This window comes from Corvus hawaiiensis, chromosome 5 (assembly GCF_020740725.1).
Source record: "Corvus hawaiiensis isolate bCorHaw1 chromosome 5, bCorHaw1.pri.cur, whole genome shotgun sequence".
NCBI lineage: Eukaryota > Metazoa > Chordata > Aves > Passeriformes > Corvidae > Corvus > Corvus hawaiiensis.
Window position 1 is genome coordinate 45,309,982 of NC_063217.1, and position 27,970 is coordinate 45,337,951.

At 41.8% G+C, this 27,970-nt stretch overlaps 1 protein-coding gene across 1 annotated transcript in view; it reads left to right on the forward strand.

Annotated features, from left to right (window-relative positions):
* The first annotated feature begins 2,603 nt into the window (after positions 1-2,603).
* Positions 2,604-27,970, forward strand: part of MCUB (mitochondrial calcium uniporter dominant negative subunit beta) — a 47,759-nt gene continuing 22,392 nt past the window's right edge. Inside the window, exon 1 of the mRNA XM_048304956.1 lies at positions 2,604-2,947. Coding sequence (XP_048160913.1) covers positions 2,849-2,947 — 99 coding nt within the window. The 5' untranslated portion in view covers positions 2,604-2,848. The remainder of the gene's footprint in view (positions 2,948-27,970) is intronic.

Consider the following 27,970-nt stretch of genomic DNA (forward strand, 5'->3'; position numbering starts at 1 on the left):
TAGCTGACTAATGAAGGTGATCACCCTGTAATAAGTCTGTGTGCCTTTCCTTTTTGTACATATTTGAAATATAATGCACATCACGTTCAGTCACATTCCTCCCTGGGGTGAGGGTAGAGATCTCTGCTCTTGCAGGTGTGTTATGCTGGCAGTCCAGTTGGTGAGACATGTTAGGAGTTAGGGTGCTCTTCTTGGCTTGATATTTGGCCCAGGGAAAACCTTTTTTAGTTTAGAAGGTTATTTGTGTCCTTTTGTCCGATCTTAAAGTTTCTTTTGAAATGAGTGAAAGTTACGAGACAGACCCCTCACCACTTGGAAGCACTGTAGCCAGGGTCCCTCTTATTCCCCCTAATTTCATGCTTCCCTAGAACTCCCTCTGGCTTTATTTTAGTAAATAGTTTTTTCTTTAAAAAATGCCGCTGAAAATATAACTTGAAACATAACTCTTAAGTCTGTAATAATCTGCTTGTTTTCCTAGTAATTTTCTTGTTGGATCTGGGGTCAGTCATGTCTGTGTGATATGAAGAGAACACTGATGCTGTGCACACACACCTAAGTCCCTTCCCCTGAAGTGCCATTTCCCATTGACAGAGCACATAGATACCAGAAGGGAAGAGATGAATCTGCATCTCATAGAACAAGAAAACTCATACAAAGATAGTTGCAAGTTAATATAACTTGTTTCCAGCTACACTGTAAGCATGGGAGGGGAAGTGGGGAAGAGGCAAAAATTTGGGAACTAGCAAGTTGTTCTAAAAGTTGTCCCACTTGAATACACTTCAAGTTGAGAACCCTGTTCTAGCAGTTATACTCAAGAAACTTTGTCTTTCACTCAATTTTATAGGCATTTTAATGGTATCTGTAACCACAGTGATGTTTCACAGCATTTTTTTGTATTTACAGTGTTCAGTGGCTAAATACAGGGAAATACAATGACAGTTTTATGTAGAGTTTTCTTTGTCCAATGCTTGTTATATGTGACATTAATTTAGGCATGAACAACAAGAAAATGCATTTTGAGGTATCATTTGAAAAAACCCAACTAAGTTACAGTGAACAGGGAGTACTTAGAGTGGAAACTGTAAGACACAAAACATGTTGCTTAGCCAGCAAAGCAGGAGTTGCCTCTGGCCACCACTGTACATGTGTGAAAGGTAAATTTAGGACAGGTTTTTCAAAGAGTCAAAGTCACCTTTTTTAAACTTGGCAGTGACTAATGTTCTCTTATTTCCCCTGCCTGTATATAAAAACATGAGTTTTGATTCCCAGTCCCGTGCATAAATTAACATCCACAAGTTGCTGTGAGCATCAGTGCTTCTTTGCTCCTTATCAACATTTTAAAATAAAGTACAAAAAATAAATACAGCATTGAACAATGACCAAAATTAAATTATCTGTTTTCTAACATTGTGTTTTCCTCCCCAAAGAAGGTAATTTTGATAAAGCCATCACTGTGTGGTAGAAGTAATAAAACAAACAAACAAACCAAAAAAAGAAGCCCGTTGCCATGACCTTATTACCTCTGCTTGATAAAACCATAAATATTACACCTTGAATTAATATAGTTAACCATTAAATCCTTATTTCACCTCTGGGAACTTTGTGAATCTTAATATAATTTACATAATAAGGTACACAAGGTTGAGAAATTACCTCTTACTTTTGTTAAAGGAAAAGTACTCCCAATAAACTTTGAAGAATTTTTGCTGTGGTAAATACTAATAGTGATTGTATCAGGAATTGTTGTCTCTGCGAGTCATTGCCTGCTAACAGTGCAACTGCTCTTCTACTGTTTCCTGGGATCACATTCACTTTAATAGATCACAGTGACCCTGAAATGTGAGCGAATGTCTAAGTGACCTAAGGTCTAAGATGCTGAAGGTTTCCATTCCAGAGCTCAGACTATGAACACAAATAGTAAGTAAGTGGGGTATTTTTTAGTTGCCCTGAGCCATCAAGTGTGCAGTTGCAGAGTTTTTCCCATGACGGTGACACTTTCAGATCTACAACAGCCCATTTTCTAAGATCCTTTTCTCATCATCAGGCAAAGTTTTGTTTTGTGCATCATTGCTTTGGAGCAACGTCATAAAGGGTGGGGAAAGCAGAGGAATACAACAAGGCTTCCCCATATGTTTCTTGATGGAGCGCCGCGGGTCTGATGTGCTTCTGTGGTTTGTACTGAAGAAGAAAACCTGTGTTTGTGGGCGTAGAGATGATACCCAACAAATGACTGAATAGGAAAGGGTTAAGCCTTGCTAATTGCTCTACTGCTGCAAACAAAACTCTCAAACAAAACTGACGAACTCCAAGAGTGTCTTTGTTCCTTTGCCGTTCATTTCTGTGGTAACTGAATGTGTTTATTTCACTGAAACCCAGGAGCAGCGATAGTCCCGTTCCTCGAAAAAAGGCGATACTCAGCGACGGAGAAGCCAGGTGTTCTGATAAAACAGCCATTAATGGCTATTTTAATTTTTTTTTAATAGAAATCCTGTTTCAACTACAAGAAGAAGAAGGACGCAGAGGAGGGGGGCCAGCACCTGTAACCAAAGGGCGGTGGGTTGGGCACGGCGGGGCGAGAGCAGCTCCCGCCGGGCACCGGCGCATCGCCGCCGCCGGGGATCGCCCGAGCAGCGGGACGGAGGGAGCGGCACAGCCCGGCCCGGCCCCTCCGGCGGCGGGCGGGCAGGGGCCGAGGGAAGGCGCACACACCGCCCCGGCCGCCGGCGGAGACGCCCTCCGTGCGCTCGGACTCGCCCACGCCCAGCGCGGCAGCGGCGCTGCCCGGCCCAAGGCTGAGGCCGCAGCGGCCAGAGCCCGCCGGGGCAGCCGGAGGCGGAGGTGCCGGACCATGCTGGCGGGACTGGGGAGGGCGGTGCGCGGCGGCAGGCGGCAGCTCCCGGTGCTGCTGGCCAGGCGGGCCGGCTGCCCGCCGCCCTCGGCGCCTCAGGTAAGACGGGGAGCGGGCGGGGATCCCCGCGGGACAGCGGCGGGAAGAGGCGGAATGGCCCCTCAGGGCTGCGGCGCCTCGCCCGCCTCTGCCCGCGGGGCGCGGCCCTGGCGCGCGGCGGGGGCGCAGGGGGACAAAGTTTGGGACAAGTGTCATCCCGGCCGGGCTGCGGCCCCACAGGCTCCGGGGTGCCGCCGCTCCCCTCGCTTGCCCGGGGCGGCTGCGGGCGGGGCGGCGGTGACTCACGGGCGGCAGCAGCCGCAGCGCCGGCCGGGCCGGGGGCTCTGCCCCGGGTGACTCACGGGCTGCTCTTGGAAGCAGCGAGGAGTAAAACGTGAGTGCAAAAAGGAGTTTCCCTTACGGGCTGTCGTGGTGCTGCTGCCCTGTACGTGCAGTGCTAAAGTCCGCCTGCCTCTGAGCTTCTCCAGGCTTTCAGAAGTCCCAGAGATTCTGTGATTCGGAACAATAAAGGCAAACATGAACGCACAATGAATTTAAAGATCTGCTGGCGCGTAGGACAGTGTGATATTAAGAGTCCTGAGAGACTTCAAACTGCTGGGAGAGTAGGCAGTTTAATCCTTTTTTATTGTTCTTACTAGTAGAGAAGCCATGTGTGTGCTTGGAAACATTGCGGTGATGGAACACGACAAAACCCCGTCCCTGCGTCCAGGACCCACCCATAGCAAGGAAGTTGCTGGGGTGTGTGGTGACATCCCAGAAGGAAGTCCGGGGCGATCTGGCGCTTGTTACTGAGCAGCTTCCACAACCCGTGTCTCGAAACCTGCGGCAGCGGGTGGAGTTGAGGAGTTGTGGAAAATTAACTTTCTACTTTTTCCCACTATTTTTTTCTCAAACTATTCGGAAAGCCTTTTGCAACATTCCATTGCATTAATTTGCCCCACATCCCTTAATGGAAGTAGCCCTTCTTTGCTTTCTCATGCGTGTAGATGAGGACATCTGAGTAGGGAATTTAAGATAAATATTGACTTAGCCTCCTTAATCTTCTGAGGTTCTAGTGCTGCATGCTGAAAACATCTTGCACCTCACTGAGAGGGTTTACACTGTCACTCAGCACACACATTACCTATTCAGTTTGCCACCTCTGACTTCTCCAGGGTACTGCTTTGCAGACAAGCTTCGTGCTTTTCTAACTCTCTAAATCGAGACTGAAAGCTGATAAAGCTTTAAGAAGAGACACCAAAAATGAGATGGGGAGGAGGAGGAGGAGGAGAAGCTCTTACTTTGGCAGCACTGTCATAATAAGAAAGAGCAGAAAAATGATCATCTCTCTTAGTTTGTGGGATGGAATGACAGTGGCATGCATTGGGAATTAAATTCTTGCACCAAATAGGTGAAGGAGAGAGGTGTTGTAATGTTGAGGAAAAATCTAATTGGGAAAAGTGTTTAATACAAGATGTTATTTATTAAGTGGAAAGTTTTGGAATAATTAATATACAATACTTTTTATATATGCAGTTGATAGATACAGTTTTCCTACAGAGTTGATAGTGTGATAGTTAATGAAGCATGTTTACTGATATCCTCATTTCTGTTTTTATCTTTGGGTTCCTTTCAGTTTTTTGACTGTGTGTCTGCAGAACAGTTCAGGCAGTTAAATATTTATTCTCATAAACTTTAAATGAATGGCCTGTAGCTGTAATTTCAAGTTAGTAACATTTAAAAAAGCCCCAGTTGTTATTGCAGTCTCTTTAGCTCTTTATTTTTTGATGTAATGTGAACATGAGATTGCACACACCTCGTCCAGTGCAAATGTTGTGATTATTTCATTTTTTCCCACCATTACTGTTCCGTGTTCCTAGCTCTGTTGTTTGCCACTGCAGGTTGGTTGAACAAATGCTGTGGCTCTAGCTCAGCCTCAGGAAGGGAAGGTTGGAGTGCTTGTGTGGGGCTGAAGAAAGCAGGTCTTGCTGGCCTCTTGCCTTGGTGCTCAGTGTGGTCTCTGCAGCTTGTTTCATGCTGTGTTTGGTGATGGGAATCGGTCTGCCCATGTGTCTTTTGGGGCCTTGGCTGGAGTTTCCCTGTGTAAAACTGGAGGTGGTACTTCAGTGGCCACACAGGGTTGTAGGATGTGCACTTGGTCATCACATACTGCAAGATATTCAGGTGTTGGTGGGCAGGTGTGTGAATGCACAGTGTGTTTGTGTACTGTGTTTTTGACTAATAAATACACAGCTGTGGGGAGAAATGAGCCGTTGTTGCAATTTTGCTGTAAATTTTTTCAGGATTACAGAATTCCAGCAGGGATTGTGTTGTAAAGAGCTGTATCCTTAATCATTAGCTTCTCAGCTCCGCTTTAAACAAGAACTACAACTCTTCCTATGGCTGTGGTTAGCTGCTTTGCCTTCGGAGTCATGCTTATACAAATTCTGCATTTTGTAAAATTGAGATTTTTCTTAGGTGGGTCTTTCTGTATTTAAAGTGGTTAGTGCTTAGACAGACTCAGGCTGCCTGGGATGTCCTGGGATTGCTGCTTTGATAAGAATGTGTTAGAAATCTGGACAGCAGGCTATGTGCAAAAGAGAAAAGGGTTTAGCAGTGTAGGCAGCTTTTCAAACTAAGTGAAGCATATGATAGTGTATTCTTTGGACAAGCATTCTTATTACACATAATTTCATTCCCCAAAGGCTGCAGTTCATTTTGCTAGAGTCCCAGATTTGTAATTCTGCAGTTATTTTGCATGTGGTAAAACCTAAAGGTTGCCAGCTCTTTTGCTTCCTCTTCACCTGCACGTTTTAACTCTTGCAGCTTGTGTTGAAAGAAATGCCCTGCTTGCACTGTTTTCCATGAGGAACATCTCCCCTCACCATATCTCAGTGGAGAATACATTTATTAACACAGAATCAAGACTTTCATTTGCTGGAGGTTTTTTTTTTAAATTCATAAACCTTCTAAGCCAGGAAACATTGAAGGGACTGGATTTAATTTTTTTTTTCAGATGGTCCTAGTTAGTTTCTCTATAGTGCTGAATCCTACTGATCTAAAACTGTGTTTCTTTATATGGCCATACATGTAAGTGAGATTTCTAGTTTTGTCTGTACTATGGAGGTCTCTATCAGCATGCCTGCATTGCTTGGCATGGATGACAACGGTGGAAAATGAAGAAGTCTGGGTTGCATGGTTTCTCTTAGCTTAAAACCAGGTTTCTTTGCAGTTGCGCAGCCCTGCGTCTTGCTAAAACTGTTTCTATTCTGTGTGAAGGTGTTGGAATAGTGACATTTCCTCTGCAAAAGGGAGGGCTTCCTTTGAACAAGTATTAGTGAGGGAAATAAAATGGGAAAACTTGCATTGATTTCAAAATGTAAGCTTATTTAGCATCATTAATTTGGAATGCATTCCATTTCTACGTGCAAAATTCTCTTAAAACTGTGCCTGTAGAATACATTGGCAAGGGGAAAGATCGTGTGTAAGCTGACAAGAGCAAATTGCAAAGATTTCTGTGAAAAACATTATGGATTTATTTTCTTCCTTGATTGGGATATTGCATATGCTTGTTGCTGAGGGAAATTTTCTTCCTAGCTGCAAACTGCAGCCAGTAGGAGAGTCATTGGGTTTATCTGCAGTAAGCAGAGTAGTGAGGGTTTTGTTTTGGGGCTTCTTTTTGGTCAGTTCCCAGTGTCATCCATATCTGTCAAAAATATTTCTTCCAGTGCTTTCAGCTGATAAGTTTTTGACTACCCAGTTCCTCAGACTGCCTTGAACTTTTTTCCTGTCCTTCCTGTTAGTTTTTATAGTAATTCTTACTCCCAAATTACCATAATTCCCCAGCATTACACCTATCCAGTTCGTCCTTCAGTTTTATAGAATCTTATAAGCAAGGATCTAAATGTGTCCTATTAGCCATGGGATAATTCCATGGAGGTTTTTAATTTTGCCTCTTTCTCTCTTGCACATGACCTGCTGCAGGGATTTCTGAGATGTTCTTACAAAGCAGCAACCCCAGGACATCCCAGGCAACTACAGAGAAGCAGATTGTCATTGAGTGTCTTATGCAGCCAAATATTTCACATAAATGTGGCTTAAGTCCCTGCTTTGTATTTTCAGCCCACTCAAGTCCTTTAGAAATTGATACCTGATTGGAGCCAAGAACTGGGAGTAATTTGTGGCTGCTGGGCATTTTTTCCCTTGTCTTTCCTCCACTTTGAAAGCCCTGCACAACAGAAGTTACCTTGTAGATCCAAATCTTCTCTTCTAAACAGAAACCTCCTGCTTATGCTGGCATATATCAACAAAAACACAGAAAACTGCTAAACTTTTTAATGGAAGTACTATTCACTCTTGCATATACTAATTTCTAAGCCTTAATAAAACCTATTTAGAGGATCTCTGGTGCCTCTGCTGCAAAAATATTTCCTGTCTCAGCACGTTTGTTTATTTGACTTTGATGCTGTGTCTGTGCCAGAATAACAGCGTGGCATCGGGAATGGCTGCTAGTCATTTGCTGTAGTGTCTTCTCACCTGGCAGCTGAGAGATGGCTATGTTTTCCCTGATAAATACACTTTTGGGGAGAGATGTGATATAGAGCACAGAAATTCATCCTTCTTTGTACTTCTGCAGATACTCCCATGAACTGTTTTTCTGTGTCTTCTCTCTCCAGTACAGATGCTGTAGTAACTTAGTGGGCTGTGAGATACTCTTGTATGTGCATGTACAGTTACCTGCAAGACACTCATTCCCTTGGACGTTTGGGAAATTTCTAATAACCAGCCTCACTCAGGGTTTGAAACATGCATCAACAGTGAGACTTCACAAAATTCTTGGTGTTGTTTTCCAGTGGGGCAATTGACACAACAGCAGTTAATTGAGATGTGTAGACCAAGTCAGCTTTTCTTGCATAGTGTGTTGCTTTTTGCCTGCTCTGAGTGTCAGCAGATGCGTATCTTTGGTGGTTGTGTGTGAATATGGCAATTCCTAAGGAAAAGAAATGAAAGCCAGCTCCTGCAAGGCTGGAAAGAGTGCAGTCATTCTCTTCAGGATCACAGGCTTAAGGAAGTTGGAGCTTTTGTGTGCTACGTCAAGGCTGTGTGGTGCTGCAGGAAATGTAAAGAAAACTGAAATGCTGGTCTAACATTATTGTCTGTAGCAAAACCTGTGTAATATTACAGCAAACTTCTTGAAGAGCTTTCTCATGGGATATAGGAGTAACAGACTGTGCTTCCCAAAGTTTTAGAAGTACTCCAAACATATTCAACAGGTTTATTGTAAAGGAAAGGAAAAATTTATATAACTTCCTGTTGATAGTGACATTTTTTTAATATATAATTTAGAATGGGGATAGAAATAGTCATATCATAAGGTGATCCATGTATTGGGGGCTCTGTGATTAATAAAGTAGATGACAGAAAATGATGCTGTAATTTCATTTGCAGTGGATGCTGTGGTCATACAAACAATGCTGTAACTGTAACTTGTTTGTTGCTCATGAGATGAAGCTAAGTCTGGCACTGTTCTTTCTAGCACTCTTAGCAAGGTCTTTACTCTCAGTCTTTATGTACCTGCAAAAAAAATAATACTAAGCCTCTAGAGGATGTCTGAGAGAATTGCTTTGCAAGTGTCTTAGATGCTCTGAAGATTTACCACAAATCACTGAAGTGCTGAGCACTTAAGGCTGTTGACAAACCTTGTTTTAAGTATATGAGTCTCCTCTGATTTTTTTTTTTTTTTTATTTTTACATTTTTATGTTTGGAAGCTTATAGGGCAAAAATGTAGACCTTTTCCTAGAGTTCATAGTATCTTAATTTCTGAAGGGATAGGAGAAGAGGGAAAGGGAAATAGAGATGATTGTTTGTTTGGGTTTTGTTTACTTGTACTGAGGGCTTTCCCTCCTGAAGTGCTTCTTACACAAGTAAGATTTTTGGCATCAGAGAGGAAGCAAGCAGCACACCTGTTCTCAACATCTAGTTAAACAGCAAAATTTTCATTTCCCCCTACCCCTTGAAGCAAAATGAGCTGAAGGAAAATGAATGGAGTAGCTGTGCTTGAGTTGGGCTTGCTCTCTTTAGGATCGTTTTTACCCTGAAGACATTCTTAGAAATCAGCATCAAAGGTGAATTTCTCATTGGGTGGCTCATGGTGAGGAAGTTCCTACATCCTTATGAGAAGGCAGTAAACTCTTCTGAGCCTAGAGGTGTTTTATGGTCACTTGATATGATGTTAACTAAGTGTCAGTTAAGGGCATGTATCAGCAGCTCTTGCTTTGGGTTGGTTTCTTACCTCCTTTGCTCTTTTCCAGAAAGATGAAAGGGAGAGGCAGGTTCTGTGTGTTGCTGTCTCATTCTCTGTCTTGCGGTCAAGAAGCTGAGTAATAACCTGGTTTGCATAGGAAAGAGGTGGCTTTTTATACGGTCACTTCTGTCATTCATATGACTACTCACTCTGTTGTTTCTGTATCCCAGACTAATCTAAGGAGCTCAACAAAAAATTAAATGTAACTGTTTGTTCCATGAACTTGCATAGGAAGAATGGGAGGAGGACAATTTTCAGTCCTGCAGGTTATTTGTTGTGACATTTTCCATTCTCAGCTCATGCGTGAGTCCTGGATCACTAGAAATACACATCCAGGTGTCAGGAAAGTGTGGATCTATACTCTGAAGGTCAGGTCCATCTCTAGGGAAAGAAATCCCTCATGTTAGCATGACTCTGTGGCACAGCAGCTGGAGAAGTTAAAATGAACATCGTTTGGTTGCCTGCCTACTAAGGATGGTAGCTTTTGTCCATAAACTAATTCTCCTTTGTTCAAGTGAGGCTGGGCGTAAGCAGGCGGCACTGTCAGCTGTCAGCAGTCAGGGCATGGATAAACAAATGGCTTCGTGCTTGTGTGATGAGGACTGGAAAGCACAACCTCGCCTTAGTGATCAGGAAATACTCAGTACTCCCTCAAATGGAAATGAAAAAAAGATGTTTACTCTATAAATGTGACATTTATACCTTTAAAAAAGCTGGATTTATCATCACGAGCACAGGCAGTGCATCTTCAAAAGGACAGAAAAATTGAGTACATTATACACAGGCAAGATACAATTTACTTTTTTCTTCAGATTTTGAACAACTTTGAAAACAGTTTTGAAGCAGTTGTTTTCACATTTACTATCTGGTCATTTTAGATAAAAGTTCCTTCAGTCCTCACATTCTAGTCAGATGAGAGAAATAAATTGTCTTTTTTTAAGAAATATTTTGTTTATCTGCAAAGTAGGCAGCAATTTCAGCTTCCCAGCATCTCCCCATTGTTACCTAAAACTGCTGAGACCACAAATTGATTTAGAGATCACAAAAGCATCCTTAAATGTATTGTATGTTTGCCAGAGTGGAGGAAAAATTACATTGCTTTTCTTCCTGGCAAATCAAACTCCATATACGATGAGGATATTACTTTGGCCAGAGTGCTGTGGTAAAGAAAAGATCACAGGCTCGCAGAATGGTTGAGGTTGGAAGGTACCATGGAGGGTCATCTGGTCCAACCTCCCTGCTCAAGCAGGGACATCCTTGAGCCCATGGCACAGAATTGCATCCAGATGGTTCTTGAATAACTGCAGTCAGGGAGACTCCACAGCCTCTGTGAGCAACCTGTTCCAGTCTTCCACTCCAAGATGAGTGTTATTTGTATGGTGTAGTCATTGATTGTACTTGAAGTGCTTATGCCGTACTGTTCACAGAACAATGTTCCTATGGGTTTGAGTTTCTTTTTTCTAGGGCCTGACCTGACCCTCTCTGTAGCTTCTCATGCAACCTGTTTGTTATTTATACTCTGTACTTGCTGTTTGAACCAGCCACTCTCTGCCTGTGACAGCACAGCTGCGAGCATATTCCACTGTGCTATCTGTGGAAGGAAGACTTTCGCAAAACACCTTTATGTGTTTGCTCTAAATAGAAGCATAAAGGTGCCCGGCCCCTCAGGTGCAGCAGCATCCAGGCTTCTAGGGGCCCTTGTGGCCTCAGCTGCTCCTCAGCCATCCCCTCTAGGCTGGAGTCCCTCGCGTGAGACATGGTCACAACAGGGTTTCTGGTCCAGGGGGCAAACCTAGCACAAGTGTGGGTTTGCAGCTGTGGCCCCTATGAGGGATGCACTGACAGGGATGGAGAGAGGGTTGCTGTAGCAGTGGGATAATCTCCAGGCTGAGCTAGGTAGAGGCTGGGAGCTGAAGTGGTGATTTGTCTGGGAGTGGGGCAGAGGTTTTGGCTAGCCTGAGGTATGTGGTTTTAACAGGTTAATTGCAATAAAGATGGGTTAAACTGTCTAAAAGTGGTATGAGAAGGTGGGAAACCCAGTGCATAACCACAAAGTAGCTCAGCTTCCTTTTCTACAGATAACTGTCTCTGCCTTTCCTTAGACAAGGAAATAAGCTTAAAGAATTACTTGCAGTACAAAATATAAGCCAAATAGAAGAAATGTATCTGTAATAAAAGAAATGCTGTGTGAGAAGTTGAAGTTAGTGGTCTTGCTGACCTGAATGCTGGACCCAAGGCTGGTGATACTGAGTCAGCTGAGTGTTGGAAGTCAAGGATCTTGACCAGTGGCTCAGGTAAATACTTGACACTTTTAACATAGATAAAACAGTTGAAACTTAAAGGCAGGTGCTTTTCACAGCTGTATTTTAAGAGCTGTGTATCTGATCTGCATAGCTAACATGTTTTAGGTAGAAGGGATATTTGTGAAATGGCAAGGTGAGGAGATTATCTTTGCTTCTCAGTGGATAAACTTCAATTTACTGGCCCCTCTCCTCCCTCTCCCTGCAACTTTTCAGAATTTTAAAATTCCAGGTAAAACTACCAGGTAGATGTTAACAATATGCCAGTTTCTTAAAAGACAAAATCAGTTTTTAAAGTTTACACTGAGATCGTGACTTTCCCCAGCTCTGTAAATACTTTTCCGGAGCCATACATATGCTAGTATTTTTTTTTAACTAAAGGCAGGAAGTCTCATAAATTTGGGAAAGGAGGGAATGCAGGCACAGCAAATAGCGATCTTGAACAATCACTTTTATTCTGCAGCCAGAGGGTGAGTATGTCTTTCCTGCCTTCCTGTTTTGATTTGTCTGCTGGATGGCCACAGCTGTGTTGAAACAGGAAAACTTAATCAAGTCCCTGGAGCTCTTTTGTGAGGAGCTTTTGTGCTCAGTAACCAAATACAGTGTAGGATTGAATCATGGCATCTCCATTAGATGGGACTTTGCCTTTCATTTACACGCTCTCTTTTAATCTTACATGTTGCTGGCAATATCCTGGATTCCTAGTAGTGCTTTCCCAAAAACTGCTTTTAAATAGGGCCTGAACTATTAAGGCATCAGGTTACATATGTTTGTGGCACACCTTTTGGCAGTTTGCCTGTTGGTTTGGAAAAGATTTTTAAAGCCATAAGGTGTTTCCTGTAATATTGCAAGGCCTAAGCCTTGCTAAAGGTGCCACACGAAGAGGCTGTGAGGGTTCAAAATGGGGAGGTTCCTGGGGATTCTGCCGTTGGTTGACTTGGGAAACGACCTGCTGCAGGATGAGTTGAAGCTCATTTAAATGAAGACAATTATAATAAAAATCTTGAGACAAGATTCCTGCCAGAATTGTTCCCAGGCATTGGCACCACAGCAGTGTCTTTTGCAGTCAGTTCTGACTGGTACACTTCCTCAGGGAGCTGCAGTGGATTTCAGTCAAAAGGAGCTTTTTGTGAGGCTGATAACACTATTATTTTTTGCAGAGCTGCGGCTAGTCTCAATTTAATATGCAGGGACTGAAATTTTCTGTACTGAATTGTCTGCCATTTTTTTCCATTTTAATCTGTTGGGTGTGAAGTCATTCTTCAGTATTCTTTATTGTAGTGATTTTCAATAACATTATTTATCTGAAGCCATCGTGTTTGATAGGCTGTAGGATATGAAACTATAATTCATATTTGCACCTGTGTGCTTTAATCAGAAGCCAAAGGTGTGTACTCAGTGTTTGTAGCCTTTCTGGTAAAATAAAATCAGGCATGCTTAGAAGATCGCAGTTTGAAGGCTGATGTTTCAGGCTTGGTCTTGCAATGCCCTGTGGCTTTAAGCACACTGGAAATATGACTGAACTGGAGTAATTTGAAGAGATGTCAAATAACCCAGGCCCTAAAACTGAGTTATACCTATTAAACCATGCATGCTCCTTGGAGTCCTGACCCCAAGCTGTTCTTCATGGCAGTGGAAGTGTAAAGTGAATATATTTTGCTATAGATCAGACCCTGATACGACTTTAATCTGTGCAAACCCTCACAGTGGTGCCATTCTTCAGCATTTCATAATGCTGCACAGTCTGCAGCTTGTTTCCTTGTGAGTTCCTGGTTACTTCTCCTTCTGCAATGGCCATGTTAACTTTTCTCATGAACAGGGATGCAACTATTTTTGGAGATTCTGCTGAGCCAGCAGATGAAAACTATGATCTCACTGGCATTGTAATACAAGTACAGCTTTGGGTTGTTGGGAAGTAAGACCTTTTAACTGCACACTCTACCACTAACAATTACAGCTCATCTTGTCTCACTTGGCATTAAGCTTCAGTAGTTAATACTTTTCTTGACATATGACAAAAGATTTTGTGGAAGCTAGGAATACTAATGAAAGAAGTAACTGCATAAAGGTACATAACAAGGTAGAAGCTATCAGAAGCTATTAACAAGTTAAAAAATGCTGATGTATTCATATGCTGCTAAAAACTTTGAATGTCATAAAACATTTAGAATCCAAATCCCTAGATACTGCTTTTGGCCTTTGTGGTGTCCCTAACAGTTTCTAGATTTTGGGTGAGTCTCTGCAATAATGTGTAATCCTGCAACTCAAGCACTTGAGCTCTGAGAAAATTACACAGCACCTTGTGGCAGCAGTCAGACCAGTGAGACCCACTAGAAGGAACCAGGAGCAGTGTGTTGGTTCTCAGGTCAGTGCATGCTGCTGTGGCACAAGTTAATCTTGCAAGCATGCAAGAGAAGAATAATGTATTTCCATGACACAAATTTGAAATACTCCATATGCACAGGCAATGCAAAGTTCTGGGAGTGGCCATCATAAAAAACAGTCAGCCAGCAGCTATTCCTAGGCCTGGAACCACCTTATCTGCCACTTTTTTATTTTATCTGCAGTCAGACTCAAAACTGGGGTGGCAGGTCACACATTCTGTTTAAATCAGTTTGCTGCTGGTGTCATAGGGGCTCCTTTGCTGCTGTAGGAGTTAGAATGTGTGTCATTTAAAATTAAAAAAACCCCAACCCAGTTTATCCCACTTACTGTTGCTGACCACAGAAATAGCCCAGCCCAATGCAGTTGGCCCTCAGTGTGCCTCTAGCTCCTGCTCCAGGCACCTCACTGCTCTTTCATTGCAGAGCAGCTCAAAGCCTTGCAGAGGTGTGAGGGTCACACTCCTGCAGTGCTGCTTTCTCAGCCTCTGTGGGGTCATGGTGTGGCTTTTGGTGTTCTCAAGGGATCCACTTCAGGGGGAAGCTGTAGTTGGAGGAACTTGTTTTGTTCCCTGCTTTTGTGCTCTTTCCCTGTCTGCCCTCCACTGATGGAAGCAGAAAAATCCAGTATGTCTGACTTCAGGGAAATGTGTTTGAAGCCCAATGGCAGATATTCAGAGAGAGAAAAATGTGGAAGAACACTTATTCCAAGGCAGTGGTGAAAGCACAGAGTTGATGGGCTCTTGTATTTACCCCAGACTATCAATTTACTGAACAGTTTGCCTCCGTTTTTGCTGGTTGGTTGTAGCATGCTCTGTCTAGTGTAACATGCACTCTGTGGTATGTATAACACCTGATCAGTGCAGAACTAACTCTTCAGACTATTCCTTCTTGTTTAAGTTATTGTTTGATAGTGTTACTTAATGCCTTTGTTTAAATTTCAGTAGTGTTTGCATGTTGCCTCAGAGCCTGCAGCTGCAACAGGTAAATATGGAACTAGGATTTAAACTGAGCTTCACTCATTCAGAGAGTGAAAGAAAATAAACATAAGGGGGAAACAACCTACAGAGGTTCATTAGTCTCAAGTGAGGAAAGAGTTTTTTCATTATGTTTATTTATCCATGTCAAATCCGCACTCTTGGGACTGGAAGACTGAGAAAGCGTATCCCAGTGAAATCCTGTGGTATCAAAGAGATTGTGCCTGTATTTTCCCTTGTACTTTCTTCCAGGATGACATGTTGCAAAGATGGTTATGAGTCTCTATTCCTTACTTGTTGATCAGGTATTTTTTCTCGTTTTCTAGACTTTTAATAAGCCATCCAGACACTATTTTGCACTCCGGGAGAACACTCATAATAAAGACCTTTAGGACTCAATAAGTTGCTGTAGCTTCTGCAGACTGCATTCTTCTCAAGGAGTTTTATAATGCGAAGAAGATTTACAGGAATCATTTTACTGTGTCGTGGTGGGGAGCTCAGGTCAGCTCCCACTGTCTTTCTTCCTGAGAGCAAAGCAACAAGACAGCCTGAGAGCCTGGCTGATCGTGTTTTCTCTATTTCGCTAAGAAGGATGGTGAGATGGAATAGTCCTGGGTATCTGCTTTCATACTGCAGATGGTCTTGGATATGCAGATTGGGCTCTGTGGGCATGATTATGCTTTTCTCTGTGTCTCGTTCTGAGTGGGCTGCTATATCCAGAAAAAGCTGTCCATATGGAGAGGTTAGCTGGGAACCTGGAAGCAGTGTATGGCTGCTCAGTGTGATGGTGCACCTGGACCAGAAAGCCCTTCTGTATTGTGTGGGGAGCATGGAGTGGGCACCCTCTCACCGGCTGGGGAAGAGAGCAGTGAGCCAGAGCTTGTTTGAGGCTCTTGCCTCAGGATGCAGCTTTTTGTCCAAATGTCAAATTCACAAGGTAACAGAAACAAAAAAAAATTTCTTAACCAAACCAGGATATAGGGTACAGAAAACTTTTTCCTCTCTGTATTTCTAGCAATGAATGTCCTCCGTATCCACGTCAGTCACTTGATGGCAAGCAGCTCCTGGAATATTTCCTGTGTGTGTATTTTCTTTTAATGTCATAACTTCTCAGAAACATTAGGCACTTACCTGCTAAACAAAATATTATGGTTCTCTGTACTTGCCTTCCACTGATATTTGAGCCTTTGAGATAGATTTGAATAGTGAGGTTTTTCAAGCTCTTTCACAAGCAAGAGGATAGTACATTCTCTTATAAAAACTGAGATTCTTATCCTGTACACAAGCAATGACAGAAGGTCTGACATAAATAGCACAAGGATTTGGAGCGTGTGTGTTTGTGTGTGTGAATGAATTGCTGATGGATATATTTTACTCTCTGGGATTGGACTTTTTAATTTGATTTTTTTTAACTTGGTCAGCAGTAGTGTCCTAAGTTAAAGGCTGACTTGACTGAATGTGAGTGCTGTTCTCTCAGAAGGGAATGGGTTTCAGCATCAAATAGATTTTACAACAAAGGAAGTTTGATTATTGCTTTGATATTTTTTCAGGTATTTTCTGTCAAAGTATTTTTGGTCTCATTCAATGTAGGTTTTGGGGGTTCTGGGGTCCTGTCGGGACGGCCGGACGTAGACGGTGACGGATGGAGACGAGAGATCTCTATAGGCAGGTCTTGGGACACAGCCGGTTTATTGTAAAGGGCGTGGGTATTGGGGCACTGCTCAGAGCTGGTAGACTCAGCTCTGAGCAGGCTCAAGAGAGCAAGAGAGTGAACGGGTGAGAGAGAGAGTGTAAGAGCAAGAGTGGAAGAGAGAGCAGGAGAATAGAGTGGAAGAGAGAATGAGAATGAGAGAATGAGAATGTGAATGTCTGAAGTCCTGGTTACAATACAATAAATCATCTTCTGCACTGAATATTCTAATTGTCACTAACCAATCTAATACAAGATACAAATCCTATAGCATTTACATACAGCCTATAAGAGTTCTTATATTACCATAGAGTGTTACATCTTAACTTCTAAAAACTACTCTTTGGACCCCTTCTGCTGAGCTAGTAGGGTCTGCTCTGACCCTTGGACCTGTTTGCAAGCAGAGGGTATTGTTCCATCAAGAGGGGATTACTTCAGTCGGCCATACCATTGTTTTCTAGTTGTTCAGTAACTAAGACCTGGTATTTCAAAAGTGGCTTTCATTTCGATGTTGCCTGTAGTTTTCATATTCCCAAAATCTTTTGTCAGGCAATCATATTTCCAAGGCTTTCCTGTTTCATCTTCCCCAACAATTCAAAAACTAGAAATACTTTCAATTTTAGTGTTCAGCCTGTCCTATATAACAGAAGTCAATAAATTGTACTAGCATGATTTAATATAAATTAAAAAATGTGAAATTTATACCTTTTGAAAATGATAACAAACAGCCAAAATCCTAGATTTGGTAAAAGCCAAGGAACTGGTGTTAATCTTAGTTTGAAGGAAAAGCAATCAGTGTAATTATTTACCTGTTTTGCACATATGAGATGTTGCTATACTGAGATGCTTTGCTGCTATAACCATACTATAAATATTTTTCATGGCCACTTTGACAAGCAGGAGACATGTATTTATTTACTTTGAAAGTTCTAAGCTTAAAATACTTAGAATAACATATTATCATAGAATCATAGAATGGTATGGGTTGGAAGGGACCTTAAGATCATCTAGTTCCAACTCCCCTGACATGGGCGGGGACACCTTCCACTAGACCAGAATACTCAAAGTCCCATCCAGTCTGGCCTTGAACACTTCCAGGGATGGGGCATCCACAACTTCTCTGGGAAACCTATTCCGTACCTAGTCATTGATAATTTTCTATATTGCAGCTGATGACTTTAATTAATGGGGAAGAGAAGTTGAGAGGATTTTTTTTTAAAATTAGGTACTTCAGCACCAGTAGTAATAACTAAAGTACTTGCCTAGAAATATATGCTGTGTCTTTGTAGAGATGTTTCTTGATGATGGCTGTATCAGTAAGTGCTTTTTAATGCTTACAGTGTCTTAGCAGAGCACTGTGAGCAATGTGAAAACATTTTAAAAATATCTAACTACATCTCTAAGCTCTTAATTACAGAGGCAAGAGCTAAGTCCAGTGTTGAACCACATCTATTCAGCGATGCTGTGAATCAAGCTGAGCAGCTTGTCAAGAATAACACGTCAGGTTTCCTTTTGACAAGTCAAATTGTCTTTTTCTTTTCTAAAGCAGAGGTTAAGAATTCTGATGGGTATTTAGTGGAAGCCAGAGGTGCTGTCTCTCAAAGAAGAAGGATGCTGCCAGCCAGATAATTGGCGATACCTTGCCTCTACGTGCGGCAGTGGCTCTCCGTTTCTGTTCAGTGCAGAGCTCTGTGAGAGTCAGGAGCTGGGAGCTGATGAGGACTCTGGATGCACTGGGATGCTGGCCCTGTGCCGGCCTGCCAGCATGGCCTTCAGCACTAGCCACAGCACTTCTTTTTGCACCAGCATCATGGGATGCTGATGTCTACTTTGTAGAAAGGAGAGAGGTCAAACTGGAAGCTATTTTTCCTTGCCCACTGCCAAATGCAACATAATAATCTGTTTTGTTGTTACTAATGCTAAAGCAAATTTAACTCATGCTCATAAAATGCCTGCTGTGCGAGTCCAGTATATTTAGTGGAATACAGAAGTGAAACAGCTGGTGTAATAATGAGACCTGCTGCTTGCCATGGATCTGAAGGTATATTTGGGAGTGCAGTCCTGGAATTACTCTTATAATGGTGCTGGTGACAGTTGGGCTGGAATTACAGAAATAAATGATGTTTGAAATCCTCATTAAAAAAACCAAAACGATCAACATTTCCTCTGCTGAAAACCAACTAGAGTTTTTTGCTGCAAATCAGAGATACGAAAGAAAGCTGCTTTGTCCTATCTTTGCAGTGGCACATTAAAGGCATAAAAAGAAATTGCAATGTTGCTTAGACCCACAGATGTGTCCAGAACTGTACTTTATATTGGCCCTTTGGATCTGATGCCTTTGTAGCATTCTAATCCTTACAAATGTAGTAGATTTTCTTAGCAAATAGATTTACATATTAGGACCCTGTGACTCCAGCTTTAGGGATTTTTAGTGCCTGTTCTTTTCTGCAAGCTGCTCCAGTGATCTTCTTTCAGTTTTGAATGCTGACCTGAGGACCAGAGCTTCAAAGGATTTGACTGACTCTTTTTCCTAAGGACATCCTAATATGCTGGATATGCCAAGTGTAATTTTAACAGGCTGAAGAGATGATAAAGGGGAAGAGGGAGAAGTGATAGTTTTAATGACAGCCACTCCCTCAAACTCCTCAGAGAAGGAGATGCCTTGTTCCTGTAGTTCTTGCTGTATGGAGGACCTGTGGGCACTGGAACAGAGAGTGGCCAGGACTTGTCTTGCATCCTCAGAAGGGTGCAAAGGTTGGGGCTGCTCTACACTTGATACTGGCCTTTTCCTCTAGCTGCTGGGGCCTGGAATTATCTGATGACTTTTTCCACATCTGCTCTTCCTCACCCTGGTCTATACTTAATCCAGAACTGTGAAATTCCACCCCTCTTATTTCCTTCAAACAATTTCAGTGGCTAAGCATTGTTCTCTCCCTCTGTTATTAGTTGGGAAAAGTTCTTCTAATCTGTGAAGCTGAAGCTCATAAAGCAACAAGTGTAGAGCAAACATTCAGGTGATTCTTTATCTGAAGAGGTAAGTGTCTGAAGTTCATTTTGGAGTAAATGCTATCATAATGTATTAGTATGATCCATTCACATCCTAGAGGAGGAGTGTTCTTACGTTGCTAAATATGATACACTCTCAGCTTTGGGCCGTCAGGGATGAGGAAAGCAAGATTCTGAAGTAAAGGAGAATCAAGCTGAGAAGTATGTTGGCATGGTTCTAGTAGTTAAATGTTTACCAGAAGCAGACAGCTCTTAAGAGTCTCATTTTTCCTCAGCCATCGGTATGATAAGGTAATAAACCGTGCATAGATCATAATTTTTCAGGGAAGTGGCTGCAAAGGGTCCTGCTTCTTGAGCAAGGACAGTTAATATCCAGTTCCTTTAAAAAAGAAACTAGAATACATTGAGCATTTACTGAGAGTGACCAGAAAACAAAGTTTCTGCTAATACTGTGGAGTTGGTGTAGCACAGTGGGTTTCAGGTGGGGTAGAGTTAATTTTCTTCACAGTACCTGGTATAGGGCTAAGTTTTGGATTTGTGCTGATCACTCAGGGCCTCTCTCCATATCATACATCACTTTTGCAGGTATGGTCATGAGTTTGCCAGCCTGATTTGGTGTTGTCCTCCTTCCCAGCTCCACTCATGGTCACTCTGACTTCTCCCTCTGGACTGCAATCCTTAATGTGCCTGCAGAGGTCCAGAATCTGTGTTGCATGGAAGGGGAAGAGCTGCAGCAGCAGAGCAACACCTGCTGTGTCTTAACACAGCTGTCAGCACCACCCTGCAGCTGCTGGTACTGAATGGAGAGACGGTGCTTATGTGTACCTTATGTTTTGCATAGGTGGAACACAAGATGAATTTCTGCAGTGGCTGATTCTTTTGCTTTTTTTCCAGGTCGTGCTGTCTTATTGGTGCTGAAAACAGAGCCCTTTGATAAAAGGGATTAATAACTGTAAATTCCTCATGTCCCAGTGAAATCCAATGGCTTAGATGTTGAAAGAGAATCTGAAAGGCACCTGAAAAGAAACGTAAAAGTGAGAGGCTTTATTGAGATTAGCATAGGGCCTATTTAGTAATTTTTGTTGTAATAAATTAAACTTGAAGTCACTTGATATTCCATTTTACTTGGCATTATCTCAGTGCTAGACAGAATTGCTGATCAAAAGAAAAAGAGCGAATGCAATACCTTTGTCATGCTCTTCCTCATCTCCCTGTGAGGAAACCCACTGAATTTTGGCACTCATGAAAAAAGGTTTTAAATGAGGAATCCCTGTGAATATGCCAGGGTGATAGGAAATGTCAGTGTAGTTGTGTTGCATGTGTAGGAGTTGTTTCAGGGGACAAGAGAATAAGAGCACTGGTACAACAGTACTTGATCTATTATATTAGGGTTCCTGTTATAAAGATAGTGGTCATTGAAGGGATTGCTGAAGCAGTAAATGGGTAGAAGTTGTATAGATGAATTTATGAGGAAAAAAGTAAGAATTAAATATGTATAACTTGCCTAAGCAGTGACTGCTGGAGTTCATAAATCTAACAAGCATGAGAGGTCTAAGCACAGAAAAAAAAAAAAGAACTCTGCATATAGTTGGGGCTATGTCTGAAGTGGAAACTTCGGGTATCCTGTGTGCTATGTGTGACTTCCTAGATGGATATCTAGTAAATATACAGCAATGAATATCTTGTCTTTTTAGGATGATTAGAGGTATCTATTGAGCCTGGCTTCATTCCATGACATTAGTCACGTGAACTGTCAGCATTATTTGAATCCAGTTTTCATCTAGAGTTAACTGTGCTGTCTTAGGTCCTACAGACAAATGCTGATATGTAAACCTGACAAACTCCTCACTCTCTTCTCATCCTTGAACACCAGGGTGGTGGAAGGAATGTCACAATCCTTTTCAATCTCTCAAATTTACAGGACAATGTACTCTATAAACTAAACTGTGTTTAATGAGCTTATTGTGAATGAAAGCAAATGAATATGTCAAATGAGCTCAATCTCCTTTGTACACTGTACACCACTACATACAGACTAGTCTAACATGACTTCACTAATTCATCACTTCATTCATGAGTGATTATCTTTTAGAACCCTTCCAACTAATTTGATTGTAAGTCTCAATCCTCACAGTATCTTCCTCACAGTATAATTGAAGCACCTCTGTCTGTGATCCTCAGACAACTGCTGCAGGCAGAGAAGAGCAATTACTTCTTTATGTACTTTGAAAAACCAGCACAGTTTAGATAGTCTTACTTACTTAAAGGTAACATAGATAACATTCCCAAGTTCTCTGATTTGTAACTTGTGCAGCAGTGAGCAAAGCAGTGACCTCACTGATAGTGCTGATCCTTCCTTCGCCCACACAGTGCAGGCATCCTGGTGTCTCGCTGAGATGCACAGAAGCCTCAGCAGTCCAGCTGCTGCTGGATCTGCTTCAAAAGCTTTTTGGGTCAGCTGAGGAAGTTGGGTCTATACCATTTCCCACAGATTCTGAAAAAAATGCTGGGCAATCATAATGTGAAGGTGGTGGCTGCAGGAGACAGCAAGCTACAGGTGATAACAGCTCCTCCTCCTTTGCCAGGGAATCTTTCTTAGACTTTTGCTGCTCTTCCTTGGTGTTCTTTGAGATTGTGCCAGTTGCATTTTCTGGTGCTTATGGTCACTGAAGCATGCAGGAATGACAGAAGTCTACCTGAAGCAGGCCAGAGTCTGGAGCAGAGCTGGCTGCAGTGTACGCAGCCCCGCTGCGCTGCACTTGTTGCTTCTGTTCGTTGCAGCTGTTTTCTACGTTTGGCAAAATAGCTGAAGCCTATGAAATTGAATCTCCTGAAAGCAAGTTGCTGAACATCTTTAATACATGTGATCTTTACAGTGATAGCTGTGAGACAAAGCAGAATTAGAGTGTGGCAGGGATGTCAAGCTGCTGCATTCCGTGAAACCCACTTTAAAGGTATTTGTATTTCACTCTTTCAGAGTGGAGATCTGTAAAATGGTCTGTGAAAGGGAATGAAAACACTCTCTCCTTGTTCTCATTGTTCCTTGGGCACCCCTAAGGGATTTGCCCACCCACAGCTGGGTGGGAGGATGTTGAGCTAGCTGGATTTTGTTGGACTATGAGGGCCATTCGAAGGGTTTAGGAGCAGTCCTTGGATTCAGTGTGGTTCTTTTTTCTTGACAGCTGATCTGCTGCACCCTCAAAATACAGGCAGCAGATGTGAAAGCACTCTGAAAAAACCAAGGGCCCTTGATAAAAAATAGATAAGTCAATAAATATAGGCACTTACAAAGAACAGATTTAAAATTAAAAAGTTATATGTGGATAGTTTAAAATGTAATGTTTATCTTGGTAGGGTTTTTTTTCTGCTGAGTCTTAGGACAGGGAAGCACACAGCCCTCTTTCACATGTGATGCAGAGATGATACTCAGATAGAAAGGGCTTGTTCTTTGCTCTACCATAAGTTTTCTATGTTACCTTTAAGTAACTTAAATTATTTAAACTCTGTTGGTGTTTCAAAGTTGATAAAGAAGTTGATTGTTCTTCTCTGCCTGCAGCAGTTGTCTGAGATTCAGAGACAGGCAATTATACTGTGAAGAAGAGACTTACAATCAAATTAGCTGGGAGGGCTCTAAAAGATACGAACATACTTCCAGCCTCCAACCTTTCTGTCTTCTGCAAAGCAATTTTTTCTAAAACATCTTTTGGCAGGCTCGCTACTCTGCTGTTGAGCTGCAGATACTGGCAGCTGTTATGTTCTGGGCAGAGGTGCTCTTTGCTGTCTGTGCCTGAACACCCAGCAGTTGCAAATAAAGCACTGGAAGGGACCAAGATGCCAGGTCTCATATTTTGGATGCCAGCTGTGATTACTGCATAGGGTCAGGCTGTTGAAGCAGAGGCATCTTTCAGAGAACGTGGAGTGAGGAGCTGCAAAGGGCTGTCTTGGGGCACTCCTTTATCCTTCCTTGGCAGGTGTCAATCACCTCTCTGTCACAGGCTGAAAGAGTAGGACCTGTCAGAGCAGCTGCTCCTCAGGCGTCACCTGTACTGAGACAGGAGCGTGACTTTTTCCATGACAGGAGCTAAACAGGAACATGGACTAAAGCTAATGGTTTGGTGTAAAGAAACAGCACTCCATGGAGACCTGGGAAACCTGCAGCCCTGTAAGAATTTTTGCTCTTGTTCCAGTTTAATTTTTAGAAATCTCTTCTTCTTTTCTGCATTTGAGCTGTTTCCTTTTTGTTTAAATGCAGATCATGAAGGACATTGTTAATTTAGTCAGATAGTTTACAGTTATTTTATAAAATCCAAATGAACTACACAGTGCAAAGTAAATACAGATTTTCAGCACTTTGACTCATACAGGTTTGCAATTAGCTATTGGAGCATGGCTCAATCTTCATGCTCCTAGCTGATGGATATTGTTGGTAGTTTTTCCAGTTCAGTCATCCATGAAATATTCACAGATTTACAGTCAACACAGAAGTGAAACTGTCATAACAACTTGCCTGATAATGACAAAGAAATAGTTATCAGAGAAGTGGCAGGCAGCTTCTGGGCTGAAGTGTTTCAGTTCAGACATTTCAGTACCTTTTGCATTTTGTATCATTTCAGAGCAATGTATAATGTGCAAAATGCATTTGTGTTTTTTTAAGAATTTTGATATGTCCAAATCTGTCATCTGGCTATTGCTTTTCATGGTATTTTTCTTTGGGGGAAAAAAAAAAGAAAAAGTAAATAGGTGAATTACTACATGTGTTATAAAAGATACATGATGATGGGTGAATTTATAGAGCTTAACTGCTTGACCCCATGGTCTGCAGGCAAGTGGTTGAATCTAATTTTTTTAAGTTTTCAAAAGAGACTGTCATATTAATAATAAAATTGAGTAAGTACCAACAAGTAGAAATACAACAGTTGAGGTCAGCTGTTTCCTATCTGATTTCTTAAACTCAGGTCTACTTTTCAGATAGAGAAAATGAAGGGAAATGGTGCTATTGTACTTATCTCCTTGGCTCCATGTGGAAGATCTTCCTTTCACGATCCTGGTAATAGGAACATGATGTGAAAATGGTCTCATCTGGGATTATAAGTATTATGAGAGAGTTTAGAGAGATGGAAATATGTTTGTGAGCACCACTGGGCGAGCTAAGAGAATTGCAGGAGTATTGAAGATTGACAGCAGTGTTCCCAAAAGCTTCCTTGAAGCCTTTCTTTTCCTGCCCCAGGTGTCTGTCCTTCCTGCCCTGCAGAGCTCCAGCAGAAAGGTTGCTTACACTTATTATGGAGGGTTTGCCCATGCTGGATTGCTCTTAAGAGTCAAATTTTAAGTCTAGAAACAAAGGAATTAACCCCATAATTTGCAGTTTATTTTTGGTGACATCCCAGGCACTGTTAGAGAAAATTCAGGCTGTACAGAATACCTGTAAAATTCAGGTGGTCGTAGCAAAATACATGTGAGATCTCTGGGTTATTAAAATGCAAATTTAGAGTGAGAGGGAGGTGTCCCTGTAGGCATGGTGGACTGGTGTAGGAGGCAAGGCTAAGGTACATAAAGAGTGGCAGAGAGAAAAGGAGCAAGTCAGTAGTGCTATAGCTTGGTGGTGTGATGCTGGTCACATCTGCCCTGGTGAACTCTCTCTGACAGACTTAAACAGTAGAGAAAATCCAAACATCGTTGCTCGAACAATGTAATTCAATTTTGTGCCTTTAGACCTGTAACATGTTGTGAAGGTTTGAGCCATGTTACAGCTACAGCAGCCCCTTTCCCTTCCCTGTCTGCTATAGTCTCATTGAAGTATCGCCTTGTTTTGGGCTGAATTGCTGTGGAACACCAGAAAATGTGGGTCTTGCCTTGTGGGAGCTCTCTGCTCTGTGTAAATGGAAGGTATGTGCAAAACTGATGCAGAGCTAAAAGATCCCTTAACAGCTTTTTTAGATGTTTATATTCAGGTAGCCTCTAATGATGTGATTTTAGGTTGCGTAGGACAAGCCATTGAAGTTAGATGGCTCATAGACCTAACAAGTAGGTATGTGACAAGTATTTGCCTAGTCACCCTTGCCCTTGCCTGCAGGATATGCCATGTTGAGCTGAGGGTGGCAAGTGTCAGTGGGTCCCCAGCTGGTAATGCAAGGACTGTCTGTGTGCCTGCTCTGGGAGTGGGTGACCCATTGCCTTTCCCTCCCTGGGGGTGTCAATTTGCATCTCTCTCATCCACCCAGCCTCAGATTTTTCCATGCAATATGCAAGAGCATCATAACCTTCAGACCTTACCATCTCTCAAGACTGAGTTGGAATTTGCTAGCAGGTTCAGGAGCTCTGAGGGTAATGCTATGTTGAGATTATTTTCTTCCTTTTGTCAGTTTAGTATTTGGATGACCTTGGTCAGGTGGATTTGGGTGAGTGGTGGGATATGTGATGGATCTCTCCCGGTATGCATTTGTCCAGCATGCTGGTAAGTGTGTAAGAGACTTCCTTTAAAGAAAAAAAACAATCTTTAGGTTACGATAGCCCTTTGGGAGCTCCATGAATGTGGTCTTGATGCCTGTATTTGTATTCCTGGTTGGTATGAATAAATGCTGTGCTACTTTTGGAAAACTGGATGCCACATTTCCAGGAGTTAAGAGATTCCAGATAGTGAGGATGCAATGCAAATGTTAATGTTCTGAAAATAACGAGCACGGTTTAGGAGCTAAACAGAAATAGATCAAGTTGAATCAAGCCAAAATAATATTTTTCTTCCTTACCAGAAGAGAATTCTGAAATGAACTGGGGAGTACACTGACCAAAATCTGCCTGGTTCTCAAGCTTTTCTAATTTAAGCTAAGGACAAGAAGGCTATATATCTATCTGTCTATATATATATATATTTATATATAAATAGATATAGGTATCTATCTATATATATATAGGTATGAAGTAGCTGTTGAAGTGCTTCTGATATCATTTTCCCGTAGCTCAGTGTTTGGATTGGCTTATCTTGGCTCTAGGCAGAACAGGAGACTGAATCTCTGCAGTGTGACCCATCATTTACCTTTGACAGTTAACATGAAGCTCTGGATAATAATAAAGAATAAGTATTCTTTGATTTGTTGCTTTAATCTTCTAGAGATAACACTGAGCTTTAGACTTTGCCTGCCTTTCCTTGGAAAAATAACCGAGTCATTAAGTCCCTTAAAGAGAGTAAATGGTTTTCTTCTGATTCTTTTCATGTACAGGTGATTGCACTGCTTTTACTTGTAGGACATTAATTATGAAACAAAAGTGAGATTTTTTTTTTTTTTAAATTATGGTGCTAGAGACATTTTACTGATTAGCTTGGAGATTGCCTGTGGCTGGCACCTTGGGATTTCAAAACAGAAAGGAAAGAAATTCAGCTATTCACTGTGTGACAAAAGCTGGACTCTGACTGGTGTGCAATTTTGTAAGGACATGGGTAATCACACATAATGAACAGAGGTATGAGATGGCAGGTTAGCTTGACTGCAAGAAAGAAGTGGGGTTTTTTTCTTTCTGATTGCAAGGGATTCTTGAGGAGTCATTATGTTTGTGTGGTGTGAAACCTTTTGCTGTTGCGTCTATTGCATTTCATCTTTAATTTATATCCTTGAAGCCAGTTTTCCTTGCAAAATTCACTTGAAAACTGTCTTTCCCCTTGTTGTAAAGGAGTATCTCTGACAGATACTCAGATATATCTATATACTCAGATATACTCAGATAGATATATCTGTGAAAGCTGCAGTAATCCATTTCACATTCTGAAGTTTCACAAACTGGAGGTGAGAACAAGTAAGGCCTAACTGGGCTCCCAGCATGCCAATTACTAACACGTCCTAAAATGTACACCTTTAATTTGTAAATAAGATGGGAATAAAATGAGAGCACAAAATAAACAGTGAATGCAGTGATGGCACATGTTTGGTGAGGCTGTGTAAGAGCTCTTACCTGCTGATGTTTATATTTTAGTATCCTGAGCATCTAGAGCAAAATACAGTTACTGGTAAAATACACAGATTACCCAAACAATATATTTTACCAGTTGCTATGCTGATTATTGAATATGTTTAAAAAAAAAAAAAGGGAAATTATAGTATGTAAAAAATAAGGTACACATTCTGGAAACAGAGAACATAAATGATAGAGTATGCCTTGTAAAGTGGCTGTTGTGAAAGGGGCATGAGGGTAGTGATGGCTGTATTTGAACCCCATCGTATGGTTGTAGTCAAAAGATTTTGGGGCAGGTGAGTATGGGGAGGGTACTGTGAGTTAGGGGTATTATTCTCCCCATGTAACATTAGTGAGTCTGGAATTCTTAATCCTGGAAAACTGGAAAGTTTTGAGTTTTCTTTAAAGAAACTACAAGAATTGTTTCCAGAGTGAAAAAAAAATATTTTACAACAAAAACCTGAAGATTTTCAATTTCAG